General features: G+C 38.7%; 1 protein-coding gene across 2 annotated transcripts in view; it reads right to left on the bottom strand.

Moving 5' to 3' along the window:
- MACROD2 (mono-ADP ribosylhydrolase 2) overlaps positions 1–26,992 on the bottom strand; it is a 1,976,756-nt gene that overhangs the window by 57,243 nt on the left and 1,892,521 nt on the right. For both annotated transcript variants that reach the window (XM_059897602.1, XM_059897603.1), the window contains one exon: positions 26,672–26,764. In XM_059897602.1, the coding sequence (XP_059753585.1) occupies positions 26,672–26,764 (93 nt within the window). The remainder of the gene's footprint in view (positions 1–26,671; positions 26,765–26,992) is intronic.

The following is a 26,992-nucleotide window of genomic DNA, read 5'->3' as shown; positions in this document are numbered from 1 at the left end:
GGTTCGATTCCTGGTCGGGGACCTAAGATCCCACATGCCTCGTGGCCAAAAAACCAAAAGGTAAAACAGAAGCAATATGGTAACAAATTCAATAAAGACTTTAAAACAAAAGGTCCACATTAAAAAACAAACAAACAAACAAAAAAGTCTACAAATAACAGATGCTGGAGAGGGTATGGAGAAAAGGGGACCCTCCTACATTGTTGGTGGGAATGTAAATTGGTGTAGCCACTATGAAAAACAGTATGGAGGTTCCTCAAAAAACTAAAAATAGAGCTGCTGTATGATCCAGCAATTCCACTCCTGGGCATATATCTGGACAAAACTATAATTCAAAAAGATACATGCAGGCCTTCCCTGGTGGCGCAGTGGTTAAGAATTCGCCTGCCAATGCAGGGGACATGGGTTCAAGCCCTGGTCCGGGAAAATCCCACATGCCACGGAGCAACTAAGCCCATGTGCCACAACTACTGAGGCTGTGCTCTAGAGCCCGCAAGCCACAACTACTGAAGCCGACGTGCCACAACTACTGAAGCCCACATGCCTAGAGCCTGTGCTCCGCAACAAGAGAAGCCAATGCAATGAGAAGCCCGCGCACTGCAACAAAGAGTAGCCCTCGCTCGCCACAACTAGAGAAAGCCCGTGTGCAGCAATGAAGACCCAATGCAGCCAAAAATAAATAAATAAATTTATAAAAAAAAAAAAGATACATGCACTCCTATGTTCACAGCAGCACTATTCAAAATAGCCAAGACATGGAAACAACCTAAATGTCCATCAACAGATGAATGGATAAAGGAGATGTGGTACGTATATACAATGGAATATTCCTCAGCCATAAAAAAGAATGAAATAATGCCATTTTCAGCAACATGGATGGACGTGGAGATTGTCAGACTAAGTAAAGTAAGTCAGAAAGAGAAAGAATACCATATGACTACCATATGATATCACTTATATGTGGAATCTAAAATATGACACAAATGAACTTATCTACGAAACAAAAACAGACTCACAGACACAGAGAACAGACTTGTGGTTGCCAAGTGGGGGTGGGGAGTGGGGAAGGGATGGATTGGGGGTTTGGGATTAGCAGATGCAAACTAGTATATAGAGAATGGATAAAGGTCCTACTGTATAGCACAGGGAACTATATTCAGTATCCTTAGATAAACCATAATGGAAAAGAATATGAAAAAGAATGTATATATGTATAACTGAATCACTTTGCTGTGCAAAAGAAATTAACACAACATTGTAAATCAACTATACTTCAACAAAATAAATTTAAAAAATTTAATTTCCTTTATTTGTTACACAATGGGATAGAGTTTTAAGGATTAATGTATCTACCAGTATCATACAATCTACAAATAGATTACTGTAGCTATTATTTGCATTTCTGAATCAGTAAGTATAAACTGTTGGCCATCTTACAAAATGATACATATATTGTTTCCAGGTAGATCAAGAAGAGCACTGTAGTTGTGGATCTTCTCTGCAGAATCAATGTTATGGCACTAGGGTCACTCAATAGGGAATGTTCATGGCATCAAAGCCAAACTGATTAAAATGGTACCATATTTTAGTTTGCATCATATTATAGCCAATTTTTTTGGATAGTATTTTGTTTCTCTTCTGGGTTGAATATAGTGTTTACTGGGTCCCCTATTTTCTCCTATTTTGGTTTTCTCGCTCATTTTGTTGGTGTGCTTCCTCAAGTAATTTCCTGAGAAAAAGTGTTTTAGAGGTAAAAATGCTGAGGCTTTGTGTATCTTAAAATATATTTATTCTCGCTATACCCTAAATAGAGAAGGATATTCAAGTTCAAAATCATCTTTCTCCCCAGAACTTTGAAGACTATGTTCTGTTGACTTCTAACCTTCAGAGTTGCTGATTAAAAAATATCTTGATTTCTGTGGTCTGTTTAATTGCTGTTTTTCTAATCTGAAATTTCATGATGATGCATACAGAGCATGTCCTTTGTCATTCATACAGTTAATACTTACTCGGCCCTTTCATTCACATTTCAGCTCTGGGAATTTTTTTTTTCAATTTTTTTTCTAATTGATAATTAGACTTTTACATTTCTCTCGTATTTTCCATTTTTTGGTCTTTTTGCTCAACTTTATCTTTCAACTTAGGTATTGATTTTATGTTTAATTTTGGCAATTTCATTTTACATTTTAAACACTTTTTACTTTCTAATTATTGCTTTTCAGATTACATTCTCTTATTTTGAAGATGAGCTTTTCCCCCCAAGAGATTACAAATTATCATATTATTATGATTTTTTGTTTCTTGAAATAGCTGTTTTTAAAATGACTACACTGAATTACCTGTTTCTTTTACCTCTGTTTTTCAGTTTGTCTCTTACTTTTTCCCATCCACAATGTTGGATTTCCTATTGTATTTGCAATTCGAGGTTGCCATTCACATTCAGGAATGAGAAACCAGGGTGATACAGGTTTCCTCTGATAGGGCATGGGTCTGTCTCCCTGCCCATTGGGCGCCTGACATCTATCACCTTGTCATTTTACCCTAAAGTAAAACCTGTCCATCAACACGTACCACTCACTCACATGGAACCGCTAAATGCCAGAATGAAGGGGCATTAATCTTAGATGGTAGCATCCACATGACCAGCACTCCTCATTTTTTTTGCTTGAGTTCTTTAGAATTGAGCTCCCTGCTTCCTTAGGTGCCATGGTGGGGAGGCTGACTGCTTTGGCTGTTCCACAGAGAACTTCAGTTAACCCCCTCTATCTACCTCGTCTTCTTAGACTTGAACTCCATATTGCCTTCTGACCAGATGTCCTAGTTTCCCAGCATAGTCTCAGGTTATACCTCTTGTCCTACCCAGTGAAATTACTGGTAGTCCCACCTTTTACTTCCGGAAGTGTCCTAGTTTAGAAAATAAACTGTATGGTCATTCTACTGCTGATCACAAACCCTGAGCTCTGTGGGTCCAAAATGGAAGACCTAGTTCCTCCTGCCCTGGCCTCTCAGTCTATTCTAGACTCTGCTTCATCTTCCACAGATTTCCATTTGCTTTTCAATATTCACAAATTTGTTGGAATCCATTGTCCATCTCCTGATTTCTTTACTGTTGGAGCTCACTACAAATTTATGTTTCTATACTGTTATTCCAATTGGGTATTTTGGAGGGATGGAAGTGAACACATATGTTCATCCTGAAATCTTGATATCCTGTTTGGTTTTAAACCACACTGAAAATGTGAGTTTGAAGTTCTCAGCCTCTGTTCAATGTTGTAATATTTAGGACAACATTAGTTTTCAAAATACATCACCACTGACCCAGTAAGCATACCATCTACCAATGATCCGAGATTACTGACATCTACTATCACCAAAGGCAGAGAAGACAGAAGCCAGCAAGCTCAGTTTAATGTTCATTGTAAAATGTATGTTTCTTAGAACAACTGGAGTTTAAGCATATAATAGCCATGAATATAGTCTTCAGAGCAGAGAAATGACCAGGGATGAATTTTACTATACTGCTGTCCATGTGAAAACCATTAATAACATTATTGTTCCCCATTTAATTCAACTTGACAATACAGGGGAAAACCCATGCTGCTAAAATTTAAATTATGTTAGAAATATGGTTGAGCATTAAAAAAAGTTCATACACAGATAACTGCATTCAATTCAAAATGTATCAGTTATGATCTGGAAGTGAAGTTTTTATACTCCCTTTTCATTTCCTATTCTCTGGATACTATTACACTTTTGATACAACCAGGCCTGCATGACATTCTCCAAAGGTGCAAAGATGACCAAGCATGTAGGTGATACAAAGTATCTGGCATATTTTGCTCCCAAGAGCATTTCCATAGGCACCACTAGTTCTCTTGCACACTCTAAGCATGATCTCTGGTGACCTGAGAACATGAATATGTTCTCCAGATCTCTGATGGTCAAAGGTCACTTGGCTACTAAGAGCATGGGCTGCTGAGAGCATGTTCCAGAATGAGGTACCAAGACAATAACATAGAGAATCCAGTAATTCTGATGTTCTTGTGTCCAAAAGGGAGGGATCATTGGCATCAAAACACTGGAATGTAAGCAAAGTGCTTCATAACTATAGGGGCAGTGAATTGGGCTGCTGTTCCCACAAACATTTCTAGCCCCATTACAGAGGGACAGAACACACAGAGGAGAAACTGCCCTGAGCAAAGCTGAGAACTACTTTGGGGACCTGTGGTCAGAGAAGAGGGAACAGAAGCTCCCCACATTCTATGCGGAGTGTGAGGAAAGTGAGGGAAAAAGAAGGGTGTAAAGTGAGGGGCTGCTCTAGGACTCTTCTGACCTTTGGTCCTTCGTGTCCATGCAGGGTAAGTTTGGTACGTGGGGCTGCCCTGGGGTGTCTCAGGGAGGAACTCTCTGCAAAGCCTGGGTCTTGCTTTTCTTGCCACAGTCATACAGAGTGGGGTAGAGACAGTGAGTATTGAGTAAACTTGCCCATGTGACTACAATTAGGGTTGACTTCAGAGTGCTCCCTAACAGCATACGACTTGCCAAGGCAATTGTTTTGAAAGACATTTCAGTTGTTTTGGATGCTGAAATCTTGGTTCATACATTTTATAATCAATTTAGGAGACAAATGGGCTTGTTTTTGAGAATTAGCTGCACACTCACATTGTGTGCTTAACTAATTTACTGGGTAGTTTATTTAGTCCTGAGTTTTTAGGACTCCATGTGGCAGCCAGGAGAATGTACCTTGCAAACCTGAAGTTACAGGGAGTGCAGTAACTGACCATTGACTGGGGCCCCAGCTGCTGGGCTCTGGAATCCATCATTGCATTTGTCCTGAGGCCATGCTTCCTGCAGGCTCATGCTCCCAGCCAATGACCGAGGGGAACTAAGGCAAGTCATTCTTGGCTGAATTTGCCTCAAGGAATCCCAGAGGCTTTGACAAAACTTTCTTCCACTGCACACCCCCAACCTTCCTTCCGTATGTCTTTCTCTCGGGGGTCACCCTTACATGTGGTCTCAGGGCTCTCCCCGCCTTCAGCAGTCCCCTCCTCCTTTGCTCTCACACAGGCAATTCCCTTAATAAATCTTATTTTAGCATCTGCTCCCAGGAAGACCTAGACTCATACTCTGCACCTCGGAACAACTTGCACCACTCAGAACCACTGGAATCTGCTGGTATTTCAACTTATGGTTCAACTCCGGACAATTAAGACTTTGTATCTACATCAGAGAACATCAGGCAGAAGCCAGTTTCCGCCAAATGGTATGGCTAACTGGTTCATTCTAGGCCAGTGGTTATTGTTTTGGCCTTGCAAACTCTGATCATATACAGCGGGTACCATTTCATCCTGTCGGTAAATTCTGACAGACCTTCAATAAGAGAGTGTCACATCCTCAGTGTTGGGTCTCACAACCCTCCCTGCTCAAGAGGGAGCAGACTGCCAGAATCTGGATTCAGACACACTTCTTTCAGAGTCCCAGTTCATGGCACTTTCAGTGACACCAGACATCTCTGCTCCCTCAACACAGCCCCAGCCCACGTCCACCCAACCCATCCTGTTTCCCATTTAGGGTAAGATACTCAAAGTGCCAAGCCTAATGGGTTCATTTTGTTTGGGGAAGCTCGGGGAATGTTTGAAATGCCTTTCTGCCATTTGAAAAGGACTGCCTTAGTTTTGAAAAGAGAGACTGACAATTAGAGAAAAAGGTTTTGTTTTCGATAAGAGCCTGTACAACTGTGTGTTGAGAGGGTACAGTCCCAGCCTTTATTCCAGTTACTACTTTACCGGAATCCAAATCATGAGGAATCTGGATTCACAGGGGTCAAAATGTGATTGGGGAAAAGTGATGGCCAGGGGCTGCTGGTCTATCCCCATGAAAGATGGAGGGGGTGCTAAGTCTCCTGACATGATTCTCATACCCTAAGCTCTTAAAAACCCCAAGGACCATAACCCAGGAGGAGCACGCCTGGGAGACATGGGGATGAGATGCCCACAAGAGCTTTCAGAAACCTCCTGGTGGCCGAATACACACTTTAAAGAGGCTAAAGCCCAAAACAGTTTGATATAATAAGGTCGTATATCACAGTGCTCTATTTCCCCATTTTCTAGAACTGCTTGTATCGTTACAATATGGTTGGTACAAAATATAAATTCTCAAGGGAAAATAAGATGAAATGGTAAGAAGACAAAGGAGCGTTCTTTTATATTCTGTCCCCTGGTCTTGGTGGCTGTGATCACTGGCATATGCTGAGATAAGAGGTGAGTGCCGGTGGGACTCTGTAGCCAGCACAGATGTCACGTGATGCTGGTCCTGTGGGAGCCCTTCAGAGAAGGAACTGTGAATGTCAGCTCTCTGCAGTTAGGCTGTGTGGTGTTGCCTAGGTGACCCAAATGCACCAGGACCTCCATCACAAGCTCATCTGGTTCTCTCTCTCTCTCTCTCTCTAGTCTTTTTCTAAGGTGAGATTTTCATAATCATTAATAATCTTAATAAAGACACCGATGAGAATGTAGCTTATATTAAGCAAGGACCTCAACCCTGGCAACTTAAAATCAAGTACAGCAGAGGGAAAAATTGGACTTCTGCCATTATAGTCTAAGATCAAACCCATCAGGAATGACCTAGAAGGATTAAAAAGTTACCACTGTGTCTCTCGGCAATTCCTTATGGTTACTGATTTGCCAGAGTCCACGTTTCTGTTTGTCCTCAATTCAGTACTCCTGAGAATGTGGCTCCTTTGGGGCTTTTGAGTTTCTTTATAGGATGGGCGCTGGAGGTAACGATACAGAGTGGTGGGGGATGTTTCTGTCTCCTGCTTGATAATATGTCTGATTCCAATGGCAACAGCTGGAAGAAGTTCTAGTAAATATAAACCCCCCGAACAAGGAACATGAATAAGGAAGTGGAATTCAAGATCCATTCTAAAACTTTAAATCTACAAGCTGAGAGATCGTGGTTTCCAGGCTCCTGTTTCCCCGCTTTGCCATGTTTCTATACAAATGTCCACCATGACTCTACAGTTGTGTTATATAAGCTGCAGAGTTTATTCTTTGGTGGCTGAGTAAAAATAATGTCACTGGGAGCACATAGATCTCCCTTCATGAATGTTTTATTCCTTAAGTTTGCTGGCCCATTTTTACCAGATTTTGGAGTTGTTTGCATGGCCCCTTCATTTCTGCTTGGGGACAGAAGCAGCTGTGACAGATGTATTCTCATGACACAGCACATCTGTCAGAAGCCAAGGGCTGCAGGGTGTATTTCTAGATCGGCTGCATCCCTTTCATTAGGTCTCTTACTATCAAAGGTGTCAGCAGCTAAAGAAACATGACTGGACTTCTAGCTGAGGCACATTTGGAGGATGAAAGTAGCTGCACGTCTCTCAGGGCGCCCTTGTGGTCCCACATCATGCTTGTAGCGACCAAGGGAGTAGATTAGCCAAGTCATTATAAGGAGGATAGTAACATTTGATCCCATGTTCCTGTAGTTCTCAGATTTCTCACTGTTCATCACAAAAATGTGAGGATTCTCCTTGGCTTGGTGTATGGGCTTCTGTTCACAACAATGATAACAAAAATAATATTAATACTATTAAGAGTTTACTATGTGCCTGGCACTATTGCTAGAACTTTACACATATGAAATCATATGATCCTTATAAACTATCGTCTGAGGTAGGTGCTATTGTTAGCTCCATTTGCAGATGGGGAAACCAAGTCTAGGATAGATAACTTGTTCCTGGCTCATTAGAGAAGAGCCTGCCTATAAGCACAGAGAGTCAGGCTGCAGAATCAGGCTAGGATATTTCATCACCCAGGGAGATATTCATACACAGAGTTGCCAGGGCTTGAAGAAATTTCTTTTAAAAATAAATCTCTAGCCTTTGATTTGACAAATGAAGGTCAGGATCACTGTGTGCAATCCTATACCCATGTTCTGAGAGAGAAGTTGGAAAATCTAGCTTGCTTAGAGGGACACAGCCAAGATGATGAAGGGTTTGAAGAGCTTGTAAGACGAGAGGTATCTGGAATAAATAAGGAATGAACTAAGTGACTAACAAAAGACACAGGAGGTCGGTCTGCAAACTGCCTTCAAATACTCAAGGGGTTCTTGCCATATGGGCCAGACTCACTTTAGTTCACTGTGCAGGGCAGAACTGGGAGGAATGAGAAGAAGCCACAGGAAAGCCAAGTTCATTTCTTTCTTTTCTTTTTCTTTTTCTTTTCTTTTCTCTTTTCTTTTCTTTTCTTTTCTTTCCTTTCCTTTTCCTTCCTTCCTTTTCTTTCTTTCTAACATTTTTATTGGAGTATAATTGCTTTACAATGGTGTGTTAGTTTCTGCTTTATAACAAAGTGAATCAGCTATACATATACATATATCCCCATATCTCCTCCCTCTTGCGTCTCCCTCCCACCCTCTCTAGCCCACCCCTCTAGGTGGACCCAAAGCACCTGAGCTGATCTCCCTGTGCTATGCAGCTGCTTCCCACTAGCTAGCTATTTTACATTTGGTAGTGTATGTATGTCCATGCCACTCTCTCACTTTGTCCCAGATTACCCTTCCCCCCTCTCTGTCCTCAAGTCCATTCTCTACATCTGCGTCTTTATTCCTGTCCTGCCCCAAGGTTCTTCAGAACCATTTTCTTTTTTTTTAGATTCCATACATATGTGTTAGCATACGGCATTTGTTTTTCTCTTTCCGACTTAACTCTGTATGACAGTCTCTAGGTCCATCCACCTCACTCTAACCAAAAGACATATACTGGCTGAATGGATATAAGAACAAGACCTGTATATATGCTGTCTACAAGAGACCCACTTCAGACCTAGGGACACATACAGATGGAAAGTGAGGGGATGGAAAAAGATCTTCCATGCAAATGGAAATCAAAAGAAAGCTGGAGTAGCAATTCTCATATCAGACAAAATAGACTTTAAAATAAAGACTATTACAGGAGACAAAGAAGGACACTACATAATGATCAAGGGATCAATCCAAGAAGAAGATATAACAATTGTAAATATTTATGTACCCAACATAGGAGCACTTCAATACATAAGGCAAATGCTAACAGCCATAAAAGGGGAAATCGACAGTAACACAATCATAGTAGGGGACTTTAACACCCCACTTTCACCAATGGACAGATCATCCAAAATGAAAATAAATAAGGAAACACAAGCTTTAAATGATACATTAAACAAGATGGACTTAATTGATATTTATAGGACATTCCATCCCAAAACAACAGAATACACTTTGTTCTCAAGTGCTCATGGAACATTCTCCAGGATAGGTCATATCTTGGGTCACAAATCAAGCCTTGGTAAATTTAAGAAAATTGGAACCATATCAAGTATCTTTTTCGACCACAATGCTATGAGACTAGATATCAATTACAAGAAAAAATCTGTAAAAAATACAAACACATGGAGGCGAAACAATACACTACTAAATAACCAAGAGATCAATGAAGAAATCAAAGAGGAAATCAAGTTCATTTCTGAACACTCAAAGTCATCTGGGGAGGGAAGAACTGCTATGAAAGGGTGTGAGCACCCCATCAGGTGCGTCCTGTAGCAGAGGCTACAGTGTCTGCTGGAAAGGAGGTTAAACTGGGTGACCTCCAGGATCAATTCCAACTGCAAGATTGACAGCAGGATTATTTTACCATTTCAGAAATGAGTTAAGTTGAAATGCAGCAGACACCTCCTGGAATATCATTCTCTATCAGCCACAACCCCTTAGAGCAGCGCTGGGGCCCAGGAGATGCCACCCCCAAATATGTCTCAATGGCATATTGATTATTTTGATTTAAAGTTACTAAGAAATGGCCAGTCCAAGAGGGCCACTTTGACCCTCCTCTCTGTCTCCCTGATAGCAGGAAATAAATCTCTCATATGAAAGGTATATTCCCTGCATGTGGAGGTAGAAGGACACCCTTATTGCCAGAGATAGGGAACTTCGGGCAGAGAAGCCTGTATAAACAAACCTTGTTACTTCTTTAATTTATTACCTCAAGGCCAAACTTTGCTTAAATTCCTTACTAATTAAGTGTCCAAACCTAAATTTCTTTGTCCTGTCAATTCCTCTCAAATGTATTGTTTCTTTGTCTGAACAAATATAAAAACTGGGACTTCCCCGGCAGCGCAGTGGTTAAGAATCCGCCTGCCAATGCAGGGGACACGGGTTCAAGCCCTGGTCTGGGAAGATCCCACATGCAGTAGAGCAACTAAGCCCATGCGCCACAACTACTGAGCCTGCGTTCTAGAACCCGCGAACCACAACTACTGAAGCCTGTGAGCCTAGAGCCCGTGCTCCACAACAAGAGAAGCCACCGCAATGAGAAGCCCGCGCACCACGACAAAGAGTAGCCCCCGCTGGCCGCAACTAGAGAAAGCCCGCGCGCGGCAATGAAGACCCAACTCAGCCAAACATAAATAAAGAAATAAATTTATAAATATATATATACACATAAAAGCTGCCTGCTTTGGCCACGTCTTAGGTACTTTCTATGAGATCTCCAAGCTCACAAATTAGGATTTGTCTCTTTTTTTCCTGTTACTGTATCTTGTGTCAATTTTATTATTAGTCCAGCCACAAGAACTCAAGAGGGTTAGGGGGGGAATTTCCTCCTCCCCAACAGCAGCTCATAGGGGAAAGGTGAGGTGGAGAGAAGGCTGGGCCACAACTTAGACAACAGACGTCGGTCCTGGCACCCCCCAACTGCATGCGTGACCCCCAGGGGCACTAACTCTGCACACCCTTAATTTCTGTAACTTCAAAATGGAGGAAAATGAATATCATCATTTTGGAAATTTCTAAAATAGAGAGGCTGGCTTTGAAGTTTTCTGATTAAGCATCAGCTATTTGGAAAATGAAATGGACCAAAGTTATCCTGCCCCCAGCACTCTGGCTAATGACCAAGCTGTTATATAAGATGCTACAGAAGAGCATTTCTGCATATTTTCTGCACATCAAGTTTGCTGATCATCCTTGTATCTCTCCGTATCTTGTTATAAAATGAAGGTCTTGCCAGCAATTTCCTTTCCTTTTCTCTTTTTCTTGTTCATTATTCACCCAGACAATCAGTTTCATGAACCAGAACTGTCCCCCTGGCTCGGATAGTCTAGTTTCTTGGGCGTACTGTATTCTAGGCAATGACGGTGCAGCTTTACTGTAATTAAGTTTTCATTCTTCTATGCAAAACTAACATTTATGAAAAGCTTCTGTAAAACACCAAGTTCCTATTTGTCTACCTTCAGAAAACTTCTTCCCTGCTTACATCCTTTTTGTAAGTCCATTTTTACTTTAAATGTTATGTCCTATTTTGGAAACAACAGTAAGTCCATTTATAAGTGTTTGGGGTCTGCTTTGTAAGCCTACTCAATGGTATAACACTGCTCAGAACACACTTCCCATGTTTTCAAAGGAATTTCCCCCTAAGTCGTGATTGACATGCCCTCTACAGATGTGGCATACATATAAAATCTTCCTTATAGGCACATGTCCATAGCTACGCATCACTACTAAAAAAAAAAAAAAAAAAAAAAAAAAAGCTAATTAGTCCACCTGAGACTAAAAAAAGAAGTCATTCTAGTCAAATGTTGGCATTAGTTCCTTTTATGTGAAAAAGATGGTAATGGATTTACAAAGAATAACTCCCTTTTACCCAAATCTTGGTAATGAGAAACTGACATGAGACCACAGTTAATCATCCTACCACCCAACACCTGAGGCTTGGAGACTCCCACTTGAGTGCTTGGGGAAAATACACATCACACAATTCAAGGAGGTGCCCATGCCCTTCTCCTAGCAGCCCACGAAAAATCTGTGCTTCACTCGCTTAGCTTAAGTGCTACTTCCCTCCATTTAAGTAAAAATTGAGTTTAATTTGGTCTCAAAAACTTGCTTTCTCCCAAGTATGGGGGGAAAGAGCTTGGGCTGTGGGATCAACTGCAGTGGTACATGTGGCCATTCAGAAATAAAGGGGATTCAGCATCACTCAAAGGCAGGGTGCAAATCTGGATTGCGGTTAATTAATTTAGCCTTCATATCAAATGCTCAGAACTACAAAGAAAGCTTACCAGCCAGTTCCCAACAACCAGAGAATAAAAATCTGAATGAAAAGTCTAAGAGATTTAGCAAACAAACTGTTTGCCATTTAGGAGTAACTTAAGGGCTACCCAGAAGCGCTCCTTGATTGAAATCCATGAAAAGGAACCAAACACTGACCTCGAGGAAGAGAGCTTAGATATACCACCCACCCAATAATGGTCCCAACAGAGCTCCAAAGTCCTGGAGGCCTCATGAATATTCTGGAAACTTAACATGCCAAAAGAAGGAGAGATGGGGAGGAGGAGAGAGGTCTTTGCTTCTAAAGAATAACGGCTCTCCTGCGGTTATGCCTCCCCTTCCAGGATTCCTTTTCAAGCTCTTTATTGAAATTGCTCAGGTCTTTAACTGATCTCCCATGAGGGCTCAAAAGCCTTAAGCTAATTACATTTGGCTGAGATATGCTTGATGAGATGGGAAAAATATAAAGCTATTGAAACGGTGAAAAAAATCTCTAACCATCTGCTGGTGGTGTTGCTAAAAGAACAATAGATGAAAAGAAAGAGGGCAGCTAGCCAGAGTGGAAAGGTACAGGATTTCTTTAATTACTGGGTCAATGAGGCTATTACTGCTTGGAATGTTGGGGAAGGCAGGCCAAACAGGCTTAGAGGACTAAGCAACTAGGCAGTGCTTAGCAAATAAACAAAGCCAAACAACGTCGCCAAAAAAAGGGATGCATTTTTTGAGGGAGAAAGGGGAATTAGGTCAGCTTGGTTTAGCAAAGCGTTTCTAATTAGAAATCACAGGTACTTTGTGGCAAGGAGAGAAAGAGATGCTCCTAAATGGGAAGTAGGTTTCAGCCCAACCTCTGGACCTCTCTTCAGGTTATCTGTGGTCCTCAAAGACGCAGCCCTGGCAAAGCGCGTTCTCTCTGATGCTGTCAGCCAGTTGTTCTGTTATACTTGGCAATCCAGGTGAGCAGCCTGCATTAAGTTTTCAAATCAGTGCCCCAGGTGTTGATTCAATATGGCAAACAGCTAATGTGCATTGCTCTAAAAGCCCTGTTCAGCTTCTCCTTTTATTTTTTTAAAAAATAACGAATCCCCTCAAATTCAGCTGAGAAAATGTTAGATTTTGGAAGACAAACTGACACATCAGAAAGGGGACTGTTAAATCAAAGTTTATTTTTACTTTGTGTACAGTAACTCTTATAAGTTGAGCGGCAGTTTCTGCCCCAAATCCTATTTTTTCCCCCAAACTTTACAGTTGGAATGCCATTTTCTTTCATGTTACTTTGTCTTGATTCCATATCTGAAGGTGGGTAAAACTACTAAACTAACGGTGAAATGTTTTTATTTTCTTCATTATTCCCTTTTCATCAAAGCCAGGAGCACATTTTTCAGACGCACAATTCAAGTGTATCCTCTGGATGCTCTTGGTGTGCCCGGGGTCTGCTTCCCCATGGACAAAGAGTCCTCTCCCTCACCTTCCTAACCTGGGCATGCAGTCTCTGTCCTCCCTCTTCCACATGGCCTCCTAGACCTGCGCTGGGGGAAAGATGCACTGTATCAGTGACCACAAGGAGGGCACAGGTGGCAAGAGCGGCTTACAGGCAGCTGATCTCAGACAAACAGGGGTCTGAGTTGGGAAGAGGTCTCCATCTGTCCAGTCTCCCAGCGGCAGGTCTGGGAGTCCAGGATGATGCTATGAGACCCTTTCCTCTCTCAGTGCCTGATGTGAGACAGCTAGTGTGGATAACGAACCAGGGCTTTGCCAGTGGTTCTCAAAATATGGTACCTTGACCAGCAGCGTCACCATCATCTGGGAACTTGTTAAAAATGCCATCTCTTGCCTGCTCATCACCACAGACCTACTGGATCTGAACTTGAGGTATAGGGTCCAGCAATCTACCCTTTAACAAGGCATCCAGGTGATTCGGATCTACTGAGGAGAATGCTCTATATCACCTGTCTGTCTGTCTGTCTGTCTATCTATCCATCCACCCATCCACCCATCATCTTTGCCATGTTTAAACATCCCACCCTCCAACAAAAATAAGGCAGAGGCAAAGGTCTAAGGGATTTTTCAAAAAGAACTGTCTAAATTTGGATGCCAAATACTACAGTAGTGGTGCCATTCAAAATGCGGTCCACAGACCAGCAACATCACCGTTACCTAGGAGCTTGATGGAAGGGCAGGTCACAAGCCCACCAAGACCTACTGTATCCAAATCTCTGGGGGTAGGGTCCAGAAATCCGTGTTTTAACAAACACTTTAATTCTCATATACACCTAAGTTTGAGAGCCATTGTGCTAGAATAACACCTGAGCAAGGATTAGGGTCAAGAATTTCTCTATTCACATTTTGTGATATTAGTCAGGGAGAGCTCAATTGGAACATTTGGTGGACATGAATTTTATATTTCCTCCATTTCCAAAAAGTATTGGTTGGATATTTACTTTAATTATTATTTTTCCCAGGCCAGAAAATAGAAACCAGCCTTTTCTCTTCCTTCCATCCTTTTTCCTTCTCTCCCTCCTTTCTTCCTATCTCTTTTACTTCTTTTTTTCTCATTCCCTCCTTTCTTTCTTCATTTTCTTACTGCCTTTAATTCCTTTTCTTTTAATCTCCTAGAGATCCATAACTATTCTACTGGCACTTACTGTGGATGCAGTAATTAGATTTACCAGAATTAAATTCCAGTTGTGCAATCAACAGAGACTGACATTAAAAAGGGATGGGTCCCTAGAAAAATGGTACAGATGAACCGGTTTGCAGGGCAGAAATAGAGACACAGATATAGAGAACAAACGTATGGACACGAAGGGGGGAAAGTGGCAGGGGGTGGTGGTAGTGGTGGTGTGATGAATTTGGAGATTGGGATTGACATGTATACACTAATCTGTATAAAACAGATAACTAATAAGAACCTGCTGTATAAAAAAAAGAAATAAAATTCTAAAATTAAAAAAAAAGGGATGGGTCATGATAATAAAAATGCTGCCTAATTTAGCATAGATTATAGAAGGAGGGACAACTTTACGGTAATTCCCAACTCGAGCATGGGAAGATATTGGAGTCTCTCCTTTCTCTGGGGAACTATTTAAGGAAAACCTAAATTTTTCAACATGGTTTGGAGAAACCATGTTGAGGGTTAATGTATTAGTTCTCTATTCCTGTTGCAACAAATTACCATAGACTGTGTCTTAACATAACACAAATTTATTATCTTATAATTCTGGAGGCCGGAAGTCTGAAATGGGTCTTATGGGGCTAAAATCAAAGTGTCAGCAGAATTACCTTCCTTCTGGAGGATCTGGGAAGAATCCATTTCCTTACATATTTTTAGAGGCTGCCTGTATTCTGTGTCTTACATGGCCTCCTTATTCCATCCTCAATGCCAGCAACTTAGCACCTTCACATCTCAGGTGCTTGCTGGCTCTCTCTCTCTCTCTCCCTTATACACACACACAAACACACACACACACATTGTATCTATATTTATCTTGTCTATTATTATCCATTAATTATATATAATTTATACATTTTGTGCAAGTTTTGCTTTCTGATTGCTTAAGGTTGTCTATAATATATATTTTGTTAATGGGAAAAATGAGTAATGTAATAGTATGAAATGACTATGTTAATTTTGAAAAGTGTTCCTTTCCGTTGAAATTACATATCTTAATATATTATGAACTGCACACCTCTTGATTCTAAATATTATTTTATGAATTATGCTCAATATTATAAGAAAAATGAAGGACAGGTGAACTAAACTTTGTGTGTATTTGAGAAATAAGCTAAATACGATAAATGGAAAGTAAATATTCTCCTTTGAAATATGTGTTTAAGAAGAAATATCCAGTTTTTTCTCTTTCATTCCTACTTCTCCGTAGTTTTTTTCTATTAGTTTCAAATAAAATCCGAGACTAATAAATTATGACATTTCTGAAAAATGAACAGACGTGCTTCTATGTCAAAAATGTAAGCTCTAACTACGAGTGATATTTATTGGTTAGAAACATGACTGATTCCTCTCAACATTTCTTTTGAAGATTCATAATGAAATAAAGCGATCACATACAATCAACCCAAACCCCTTGCTATTGTTAAAATGCCTACCTCTTTATTTTCCTTTTTCTTTTTTTAAATCATTGCAGCAGATGCCATAAAATGAATGTAGTGAAACCTTCAAGCAGCAAGCTCCCTGTTTCTATCTTGATTATAAAAACACATTGAAAGGTAAATCCACAGTAAAATAAATGAAAAAAATAATTAACATTCAAAGTACTCCTTACACCACCTGTTCTTTACATACTGTGCTGAAATGAAGGCACCTGATGTATAAAGAGTAATGAAAAGAAATTGAGTTTCCTTCTAAAGCAGAAAGAAAAGTAGCACTTATATTTGAAATTCAAATCAGAATGGATGTACCTTTTGTACAATCAACAGGGTCCAGAATTTCCTTCATCTGATGAGTTGAGTGAAGTGGTTAAGTCTAAACCCAGGTACAGTAAATATTTTATCCAATATATATGACATAATATTTTGTGTTATTTTGTGTTATTTTTTTAAAAAATCCTTTATGTAAGTAGATGGTGAACTTCTGTGGTCTTTGAAAGCAGATACTCCAAATAATATCTGACTTTAAGGTTCTGTGCTAAAATTTGGGTTGACAATATTTTGGTCTTTACAACAAAATGTGTAAATGAACATATTTACACATCCCTATTATTACAATCCACCCCAGTCAATTTATAGATTAGACCTGCATTTGTTAGTTCTGTTACCTAGTGGCCTTTTTGTGTTCTTCAGGTGGAAGGATATTGATCCCAGATGGTCAAAGATGAAGGAAGGAATTATAAGTGAGGTAAATGGTAATTATTGGATAAGTCTAAATGAATAGTGATGGTACAAATCAGTTATGATTATAATAAGAATAATGTATTGTGGGAGTTAAGATATACTTAGAATTAAAATATATTGCAATAGTGGCATTTATTGGGATGAGGCAAATTAAATTTAAGTATGCTAATATTTTTCCATTGTCATGGAGAATAAAAGTACCAATTCATATTAAAATTTGGTAAGTCTCAGTGATGCCTGAGAGCCAAGAAGTGAGATGAGCCTTGTGGTTGTCCCCGCTGACTGTCTGGAGAGACTTTCCAGGCCACAACCAGCTGCACAACCCAGTGGACTCCCTGAGTGGAGGAGACTGAGCTGAGAGTCTTGGAAGGCCAAGGCATCTGGTGTTTGCAGGGCAGAGAATTGGAGATTATCTGATTCTATAATGGTGTTACTCCTTTGACTTTCTACAACTAGACTGTTTTACAAATCTGTAGGGGTAGAAGTTACCTTGTAGAAAACTTATAATAATGAAAATGAGACTTGTTCATAGCAGTGTAAATGCATTCTGTTTGGTGGAGAAGAAAGAATACATTTTACTGCCCTATATGATATTAACCAGTCTTTCAAATGTCAGTATTCCTGAATCATGGGTGTATGTGTATATGTATGGATGTATTTGGTATTCCTGATTGTATGTGTATTATGGAGATATACATATACATTTGGATATACGTATATATATTATTCTTTTTTGAACCAGTTTTACATCTTATTGGTCCCCTTATTAATTAATGATTTAAATAAAATCTTTTACATGTATTTATGGAAAATCATGAGTTCTGATTTCATCTTTCTGAAAATTACAATTTAGCATTATTTAATATCTTGGAGAAGAGGGAAGATCTAATGAACGTGTCACCAAACATTAACAATTATACTCACTGTTTTTCGAGGAGGCTAATTTTCTGGACAATTTAAGGATAGTATATGTAAAATAATGATTAGATGCAAATAAAAACTACTCTTTTCATTAGTTGTGATAAGAATTAAGGTACTTCAGTGTTCTTGGACTGGAAGAATCAATATTGTTAAAATGACCATACTATCCAGGGCAATCTACAGATTTAATGCAATCCTTATCAAAATACCAATGGCATTTTTCACAGAACCAGAACAAAAATTTAAAAAATTTGTATGGAAACACAAAAGACCCTGAATAGCTAAAGCAATCTTGAGAAAGAAAAATAGAACTGGAGGAATCAGGATCCCTGACTTCAGACTATACTACAAAGCTACAGTCAACAAAAACAGTATGGTAATGGCACAAAAACAGACACACAGATCAATGGAACAGGATAGAAAGCCTAGAAATAAACCCATGAACTTACGGTCAATTAATCTATGACAAAGGAGGCAAGAATATGCAATGGAGAAAAGATAGTCTCTTCAATAAGTGGTGTTGGGAAAACTGTACAGCTACATGTAAAAGAATGAAATTAGAACATTCTCTAATACCATGTAGGAAAATAAACCCAAAATGGATTAAAGACCTAAATGTAAGACTGGATATTATAAAACTCCTAGAGGAAAACATAGGCAGAGCACTCTTTGACATAAATCACAGCAATATTTTTTTGGATCTGTCTCCTAGAGTAATGGAAATAAAAGCAAAAATAAACAAAAAGGACCTAATTAAACTTAAAAGCTTTTGCACAGCAAAGGAAACCATAAACATAACAAAAAGACAACGTACAGACTGGGAGAAAATATTTGCAAATGATGCGACTGACAAGGGACTTATTTCCAAAATATGCAAATAGCTGATACAGCTCAACAGAAAAAAAAAAAACAAAAACAAACAACCCAATCAAAAAATGGGCAGAAGACCTAAATAGACATTTCTCCAAAGAAGACATACAGATGGCTAAAAGGCACATGAAAAGATGCCCAACATCACTAATTATTAGAGAAATGCAAATCAAAGCTACAATGAGGTATCACCTCACACCCGTTAGACAGGCCAACATCAAAAAGTCTACAGATAATAAATGCTGGAGAGGGTGTGGAGAAAAGGGAACCTTCCTACACTGTTGGTGGGAATGTAAATTGGTGCAGCCACTATGGAGAATAGTAGAGGTTCCTTCAAAAACTAAAAATAGTGTTACCATATGATCCAGCAATCCCACTCCTGGGCATATATCTGTAAAAGACGAAAACTCTAATATGAAAAGATACATGCACCCATATTCATAGCAGCACTATTTACAACAGCCAAGACATGGAAACAACCCCAATATCCATTGACAGATGAATGGATAAAGAAGATTTGTTGTATGTATATATATATATATATATATATATATATATATATATATATATATATATATATATATATACACAATGGAATACTACTCAGCCATTAAAAAAAGAATGAAATAATGCCATTTACAGCAACATGGATGGACCTACTAAGTGAAGTCAGATAAAGACAAATATCAAATGATATCACTAATATGTGGAATCTTAAAAAAACTGATACAAATGAACTTATTTACAAAAAAGACACTCACAGACACAGAAAACAAATTTACAGTTACCAAAGAGGAAAGGGGAGGGAGGGATAAATTAGGAGTTTGGGATTAACACATACACACCACTATATATAAAATAAAAAACAAGGTCCTACTGTATAGTTCAGGGAACTATATTCAATATCTTATAATAACCTATAATGGAAAAGAATCTGAAAAAGAGTATATACATATATATCTGTATCACTTTGCTGTATACCTGAAACTAATACAGCATTGTACATCAACTATATTTCAATAAAAAGTTGTTTGTTTTGAGAAAAAAAAAGAATTAAGGTACTTCATGCACAGAGAGTTGCAGAACTCTAATGCAGCAGAGAGAAATAAAAAGTTCAACACCTAGAGATAGAATTCCACTTAAGGAAGAGATCTGTTTTATCTTTGGAAATTACTTTGATAAGCCACAAGGCTATAGGTCTTGGGGCAAAACCAGACAACCTAGGCTTGATACAAAGTTAAAAATAAAAAAAGAAAAGAAAAAGGGGATCCAGAAACAAAGCTGGATGCTAGAGAATTAGTAGAGACGGTCTCTCAAAATTCCCCAGACAGGGATAGACAAAGGATTACAGATTTTGATCCTAATGTCCGCTTAAGCCTACACATATTACTTGGGTTTGTGGTACTTCCTCCCTGATGTGTAAAATGGAGGTTCAGGGAAAGTTTTTCTAAATCTTAAAAGACAAGATGATGATGACATCATGCTGGGGACTTGGCCACATTCAAGAGGCCAAGTATACTTTCTTCTTGAGAAGCCACATATGAGGTTTACACATGTTTAATCTAAATTTACACCATATTACATTATGGGAACCTAAATTATTATTGTTGCAGTGAATATGCTTTTAATTTTTCTGTTTTTTAACTTTAAAATTATAGGTCAGTTACACTTTTATTTGAGGGAGAAACCTGAAGAAAATTCGTACTTTAAAAATAAATTTTAAAAAATGTTAAATGTGAATGAAACATTCTATCTTTACTTCTTATACAGTGGAATTTGAATGAACTGGTTTTATATGTATATATTGCATACGTAGAGATATGCAGAAGACAAATAATTTAGCTTGAAACTTCATAGTTTTTATATTCAGTGTATTTAACGAATACAAGGAATTTCATTAAACACTTAAAAATATTCACAAAAACTGAACAGGCACCAGCATTATTAATTTATCTTATATTCTAAAATAAAATTTTGGTTGACAAATTCCAGCTACAAAATATGATTAGGAAAAAAGACTGATAACAGAAGAAATCATTTGAAAATGAAGCTGCCCTAAAAAACCTAAATTATAGTGCTGCCAATATGAATTATGCAGGATTACTAAAGTTGACTTCATTTGAAAAGATAAGATACAAGATAAGATAAACACATATGAAATCCAGTAAAATAACATCATTTAGGTTAATAACCAAATAGGAAAGTAATCTTATAGGTGATCTCCTCTAAAAAGATTTCATGTTTTAGCATAAAATATGACTTTAGCCAGCATTAAAATGTTTTTTCTGAAGATTTTTATTTCTAGCGGAATTCAGAAATATTTCATATAAAATCTTAAGTAGATCAACATTGTATCACTATTATATCACATACAAGATATGATATACAAGATAAGATTTCAGAATATATAAAGTTCCAGTAAGTTAATTAATCAAGATGAAAGTTCATATAATATTTCGCAGGAATCAAAAATGTACCTGAACCATGATTCTCCATAGCAAAGCACACAGACTGGAGTATGAAAGCCTGAATGTGTGTTTGTGTTGTTGCTGCATTGCTGGTGTGGAGGCTGATTTTCAAGTAGAGGGGAAAGGGCTGTGTCAGTGATGTAAGAATCCCATCAATAATGGAAAACACCAAGGGCTGTGTAGTGGTGTCTTGAAGCCAAAATAAAACCCTAAGGGATTTGATTGGTAGGAGCAGAAGAGAAAGTGTTTCACTGTGTTCACTGAAAGATGAAACAGCAGCCAGAGAAACTACAAGAAAAGAAGTTTCTCATGTGGACTAAAAAAGATGGGTGATGTAAATCTAGCCTGGTTCTGAGCAGAGTTTGTGGGTCAACCTAATTTGAGCTAAAGGGCACATTTATCCCATTTAAAGTATCTTCCGGGAATTGTTAGCTGTCCAATTATTGGTTAAGTCCTGAAATATAATAAGTTAGTCTGGCTGATCTTTTTGTCTGGTCTAGAGTACCTCTGCATTTTTATCAATAGGATACAATGAATAAAACTGAGTAAAACCTACAATTTCAGCTTTCTCAGTGTATTGATGACCACTGGCTCCCATCTCATCATCCCTTGTTTCATCAAGAATGTGGTTCTTCAGAGCTGGCCTTCCAAGAAAGTTTATAAAATTGGACAATCTCATCCCTGCATTATTGAGTTCGTGCCCCTCATTTTACTACCCCAGAAACTGGGATTTATAAAAGGTAAAAAATTGCCAGAAACCACATAGCCAGAGCAAGAAGCCATGGTTCTCTGCACACTTAGTCTCATGGTCCTGCTCGTCAGAGGCCAAAACATGAGCCAAAGGATGTGATAATTTATACTTGTTGCCGATTTACACTTCACTTCCTACTTGCATGCCTGTCAATATCCATCTTTTTCCAAGAAGATCTTATACCATAATATACTTTAAATCTCCATCAACACTTTGATCAGCCCAAGATAAAGGATTTTTATTCCATATTATACTTATTGCTGGATCCAAGAAAAATAATTGGAATGCATGCATTCTGTATAACACTTGGAGAGAAAGTCCAATATATTTCTAAGAAACATAAGTTAAAATTATGTGATATAATAATGATACAATGTTGATCTAGTTAAGATTTTACATGAACTATTTCTAAATTCCACTAGAAATAGAAATCTTCAGAAAAAACATTTTAATGCTGGCTAAAGTCACATTTTATGCTAAAACATGAGATCTTTTTAGAGGAGATCACCTATAAGATTACTTTCCTATTTGGTTATTAACCTAAATGATGTTATTTTACTGGATTTCATATGTGCTGCAGATCCTGCTGGGAAAGCATAAAACCGGACTCATTTAGGAAGAGGCAATGTGGCTATATGAGAAAAGCTGCCATATGTGGAACCTCACTTAATGCCTGTTGAAATTTTTGTGTTTCATGTCTCCTAGGGAAATGTCCATTGTGCTATTGTGTAATTTTATCAGCATGAACTTCTGCTGAATATTTTCTCTTCTCTTCAAAACCCATATTTTGGTAGAGCTAACTTCAAAACTTAATGTTACAACATCTGTGCCCATACACCTGGGAGCCATCAAAGACACATCCTAAAGATTATCTACATTTTCTAATCTTATATAGAATGCTGTGAAATGAGACAAAAAGGTTATACATTTTTCCTGGTCTGGAATTTTTTGAAAGGAACCACTTTCTGTCTCCTTAGAAAGATTCTCAAAAGAGAACCAATATTGGGCTTCCCTGGTGGTGCAGTGGTTGAGAATCTGCCTGCCAATGCAGGGGACACGGGTTTGAGCCCTGGTTTGGGAAGATCCCACATGCCGTGGAGCAACTAGGCCCGTGAGCCACAACTACTGAGCCTGCGCGTCTGGAGCCTGTGCTCCGCAACAAGAGAGGCCGCGATAGTGAGAGGCCCGCGCACCACGATGAAGAATGGCCCCCGCTTGCCGCAAATAGAGAAAGCTCTTGCACAGAAACAAAGACCCAACACAGCCAAAAATATATAAATTAATTTAAAAAAAGAAAAGAGAACCAATATTCCTAACGCTGTAAAGAATATCCCTACAAATTTAACAGAGTACTCATTTGTTTTTTTTTTTTTTTTGCAGGTAAGAGTAGCTCTTAATGCGTATATGCAACTTTCCATTAAGAGACACTGTGAATATACACAAAACCTGGAGCTATGTTCTCAAAATATTTTCAAACAAGACTCTTCAGTAACCATAGGAAACAAAAGAAAGCAAAAGAACATTCTATGACTTTGAATTTATTTACTACTTTTATTCTGTGGATCTACCAATAAATCAATGGCATCTTCTTTTAAAAATAAAAATTATGGTTGAATCAGCATTTCTCAAACAGAAGATTGAGATCTTGACCAAAAAAAAAAAAAAATTTTTTCTGAATACACAGAAACGTCTCCCACCTCACCTTTCATTAATTGTTCTATCTTTCTGTATTAAATATACATGTTGAAACAGCCTGCAGGAGATGGTACTGATAACAAAATGGGCAGAACAATTTGCTGCTGAAGGATAATGTAGACTATATGAAATTTTTATGGCTTCAAAATAGTTAGGAATGGACTTGGGGAACTCCACATGTGGATTCTCTTGATTTTGTCGTCAATTTATCCAATTATGATAAGTACTAAACACTTAAGGTGTGCTTTCTATGTGTCAGGTATTGTTGGAATTGCTTTACATCACTTTACTCATTAAAGTTTCATCACAAGCATATCTGTCATCACCTCTTACAGATGAGGAAACTGAGGCATTGAAAGATTAAATAATCTGCCCCAGGTCACCCAGCTTGTCAGCAGGGGGCAGGGCTGCTGCAGTGCACCCCAAATCTACATTGCTTCCTTTTCCTTTGGTTACTTTCTTTATATGTAAGAGAACAGCTTTTAACTCTTACTTTGAAGCAACGAATAAGATGATAAAGGTGGTTAATTTTAAGTTATTTCGAATTTAAACAGAAATATTCAAGGCAGGGCCAAGTTAATTATCTCTGGTAAAGAAGGGAAAACTCAGTTAATTCAAGCCCATAAGCATTATTACTCTCCGACAGTGAAAAGTCAAATTTTAAACAAAGAAATTCAACTTCAAAGTTGCTACAAGCAAGAGGTTTCCCTGGTGGTGCAAGTGGTTAGGAGTCCTCCTGCTAGTGCGGGACACACGGGTTCAAGCCCTGGTCCGGGAGGAGCCCATATACCGCGGAGTAACTGAGCCCGTGCACCTCAGCTGCTGGGCCTGTGCTCTGGAGCCCACGAGCCACAACTACTGAAGCCCACGCGCCTGGAGCCCGTGCTCCGCAGTGGGAGAAGCCGCCAGCGCACCGCAACAAAGAGTAGCACTCTGGCTGCAGCTAGAGAGGGCCTGCGTGCAGCAATGAAGACCCAGGGCAGCCAGTAAAACAAATAAATAAATTAATTAATTTTAAAAAAAGTTGCTACAAGCAAGTAGCGGAATTTGATCTTGCTTCTTTCCCACATGCCATTCCTCCATTTGCAGAAGAGGATTGGCATCCTTACGAGGGAGAACTGAACTCTTCAGTAACTGGAGGAGTCCTACATCTTGGAGAAGCCACTGGGAGAAGGATGACAAGTCAATGTGTGCTGAACACGAGCTTTTTCCCTTGTAGGTCAAGTTAAAAAGAGGACAATGTACCAGTTGTTTGATGTTCCTCATTTGCATGTCCTGAGGCACAACGTACAAAGTAAATAATTTCTGCTACAGAGAAATTAAGCAGGCAGATGCAATATCCTCTATTTTATATTTTACAAGTACAACTGAATGTATAACCGAGCAGGACCCTATGGGGCCTTCCTGGAACAGACCCTTCCCCCATATCCTCCTCAGTAGCTCCTCTCTGAAGTACCCAGATAAGACTATCTCATGCATATTTCCTGAATTTTTCAGATGCTAAAAACCACCACCAAAGGGAAGAAATTAACTACTTGGTGATCATGAGCGCGTAGCCCCCAGACCTTCTGGAGCCTAAGGATTGATAATGTTAACTCCTGGGACACCACCCTGTTACCTCACCATCAACCAATCAGAGAATTGTGCAGCAGCTGATCACAGACCCTTCGACGCCCCTCCCTCTCTGGCCTTTAAAAATGCTTTGCTGAAACCCCTCAGGGAGTTCGGAATGTTTTGAACACGAGCCACCCATTCACGGCCCTTTGATAAACCTTTCTTTGCTCAAAACTCTGATGTTTCCGTTTGTTTGGCTTCACTGTGAGAGGGGAATATGAACTGGTGTTCAATAACAAAGGAGCAAGGCCATGTATCTGTATTTCAAGTAAGGGTTGTATCAATTTTCTATTATCAGAGTCAGACATAAAATTCTCCAAATATACCATTTACTTGACTTGCCAGGAACATGGTGTCATGAAGCTGAACTAGGATTTGCAATTAGAGAAAGGGTCATTAGAGGCATAGATATAGAAGAATATTGTGCTCTAAATGCAGTGGAAACTAAAAAAGGATGTCAAAATCATTAACATGACTTAGTAATTAAACTGTGTCAACGCAGCTGCCAAAAAGAGTTCATAATTTGGAAGCTGTGCTTACTATTGACCTTATTTCACAATTGAGATCATGTCTGTGTTTTCATTTGAAAACAAAATTGATTCCTGTGTTCTGTGAACAAGGCCTGTCAAGTTATTACCCTGTAACTACTTTGCAAACACATTTTTATTTAAGATCAGTATGATTTATGATACAGCAGAAGAGATCATTTCCTTTTTTATTTCACATTTTAGCTCCTTTTAAGAGATTGCTTTATACTGGAAAATGAAATTCTTTAAGTTCTTTAATAAATAATAAATTTCTTTGATAATTTTTTAAAGACTTTTTAAAATGTCTGCCTTTACTCTAATATATTGATTTCTTGCCCCAAATGCTGCTTTAAAATTTACCAAGTGTTCATTCTTCTTATGTCCTCTGAAATCATCTTATTTTTTTAAACAGTATTCAAGATAATTGTACCCTAATATTATTGGGCAAACTTATCATTTAGAAGGCTCATATAATGTGCTTATTTTACACAAATTGCTTCCTTCGTCACTACCGCATGAAGGATGACAGAATGAAATCAATACAAAATGGTTCATCTATTTGTTTTAAAGCCATTTCAGATTTTCTAGGACTTTTATCCGTCTAGCCCATAATTTCTATTTCTTAGAGGCTTTCTCAAAACTATGATTTTAACAAATCAAATCTAAATGAATAATAAAAACATCCTCATATTCTTTGAAAGGACGAAAAACTGTTACAAGTATCTTCTTTTGCTACTTCCGGATTTTATTCTACTTTCAAAAGTAGGTTTAGAATTAAAGAAATGTTCATTTTGCCCCTTGACCGACTGCAGTTTCATGAGGATAACTCTGATGGTTGAATTCTAGGCAGGAATCCAAAGAAACTCTCTATTCTTGATGGATTAATTTAAGAGCAGTCCTACCTTTTTCACCTTCTTCTTCTTCTTGGTCATCTGTTAGTGGAATCACTTCTTGCTGCTCCACGATCATGGTATCTTCTTGGTTCGATGAAAGCTCTAAATAGAATGAGACAGAAGGATACTCAGGGATGTTTTAGTTGGAATCATTGAGAAAACAGTGACTAAAGCACAAAGTTCTTTTTTCCCCTCCAAGTTTCAACAGGCAAACAAAGCAGAACACTACCGCCATTGTCTAGTAATCACTGCTGAAAGCATACACGCACCCCACTCATACACACCAGTATATATAGAAGTCATGACCCACAGTTTCACGTCATTCTCAGA

This window comes from Balaenoptera ricei, chromosome 15 (genome assembly GCF_028023285.1).
Source record: "Balaenoptera ricei isolate mBalRic1 chromosome 15, mBalRic1.hap2, whole genome shotgun sequence".
Lineage (NCBI taxonomy): Eukaryota > Metazoa > Chordata > Mammalia > Artiodactyla > Balaenopteridae > Balaenoptera > Balaenoptera ricei.
The sequence above is the reverse complement of the archived record's forward strand: the minus strand, read 5'-3'. Positions and strand labels throughout refer to the sequence as shown.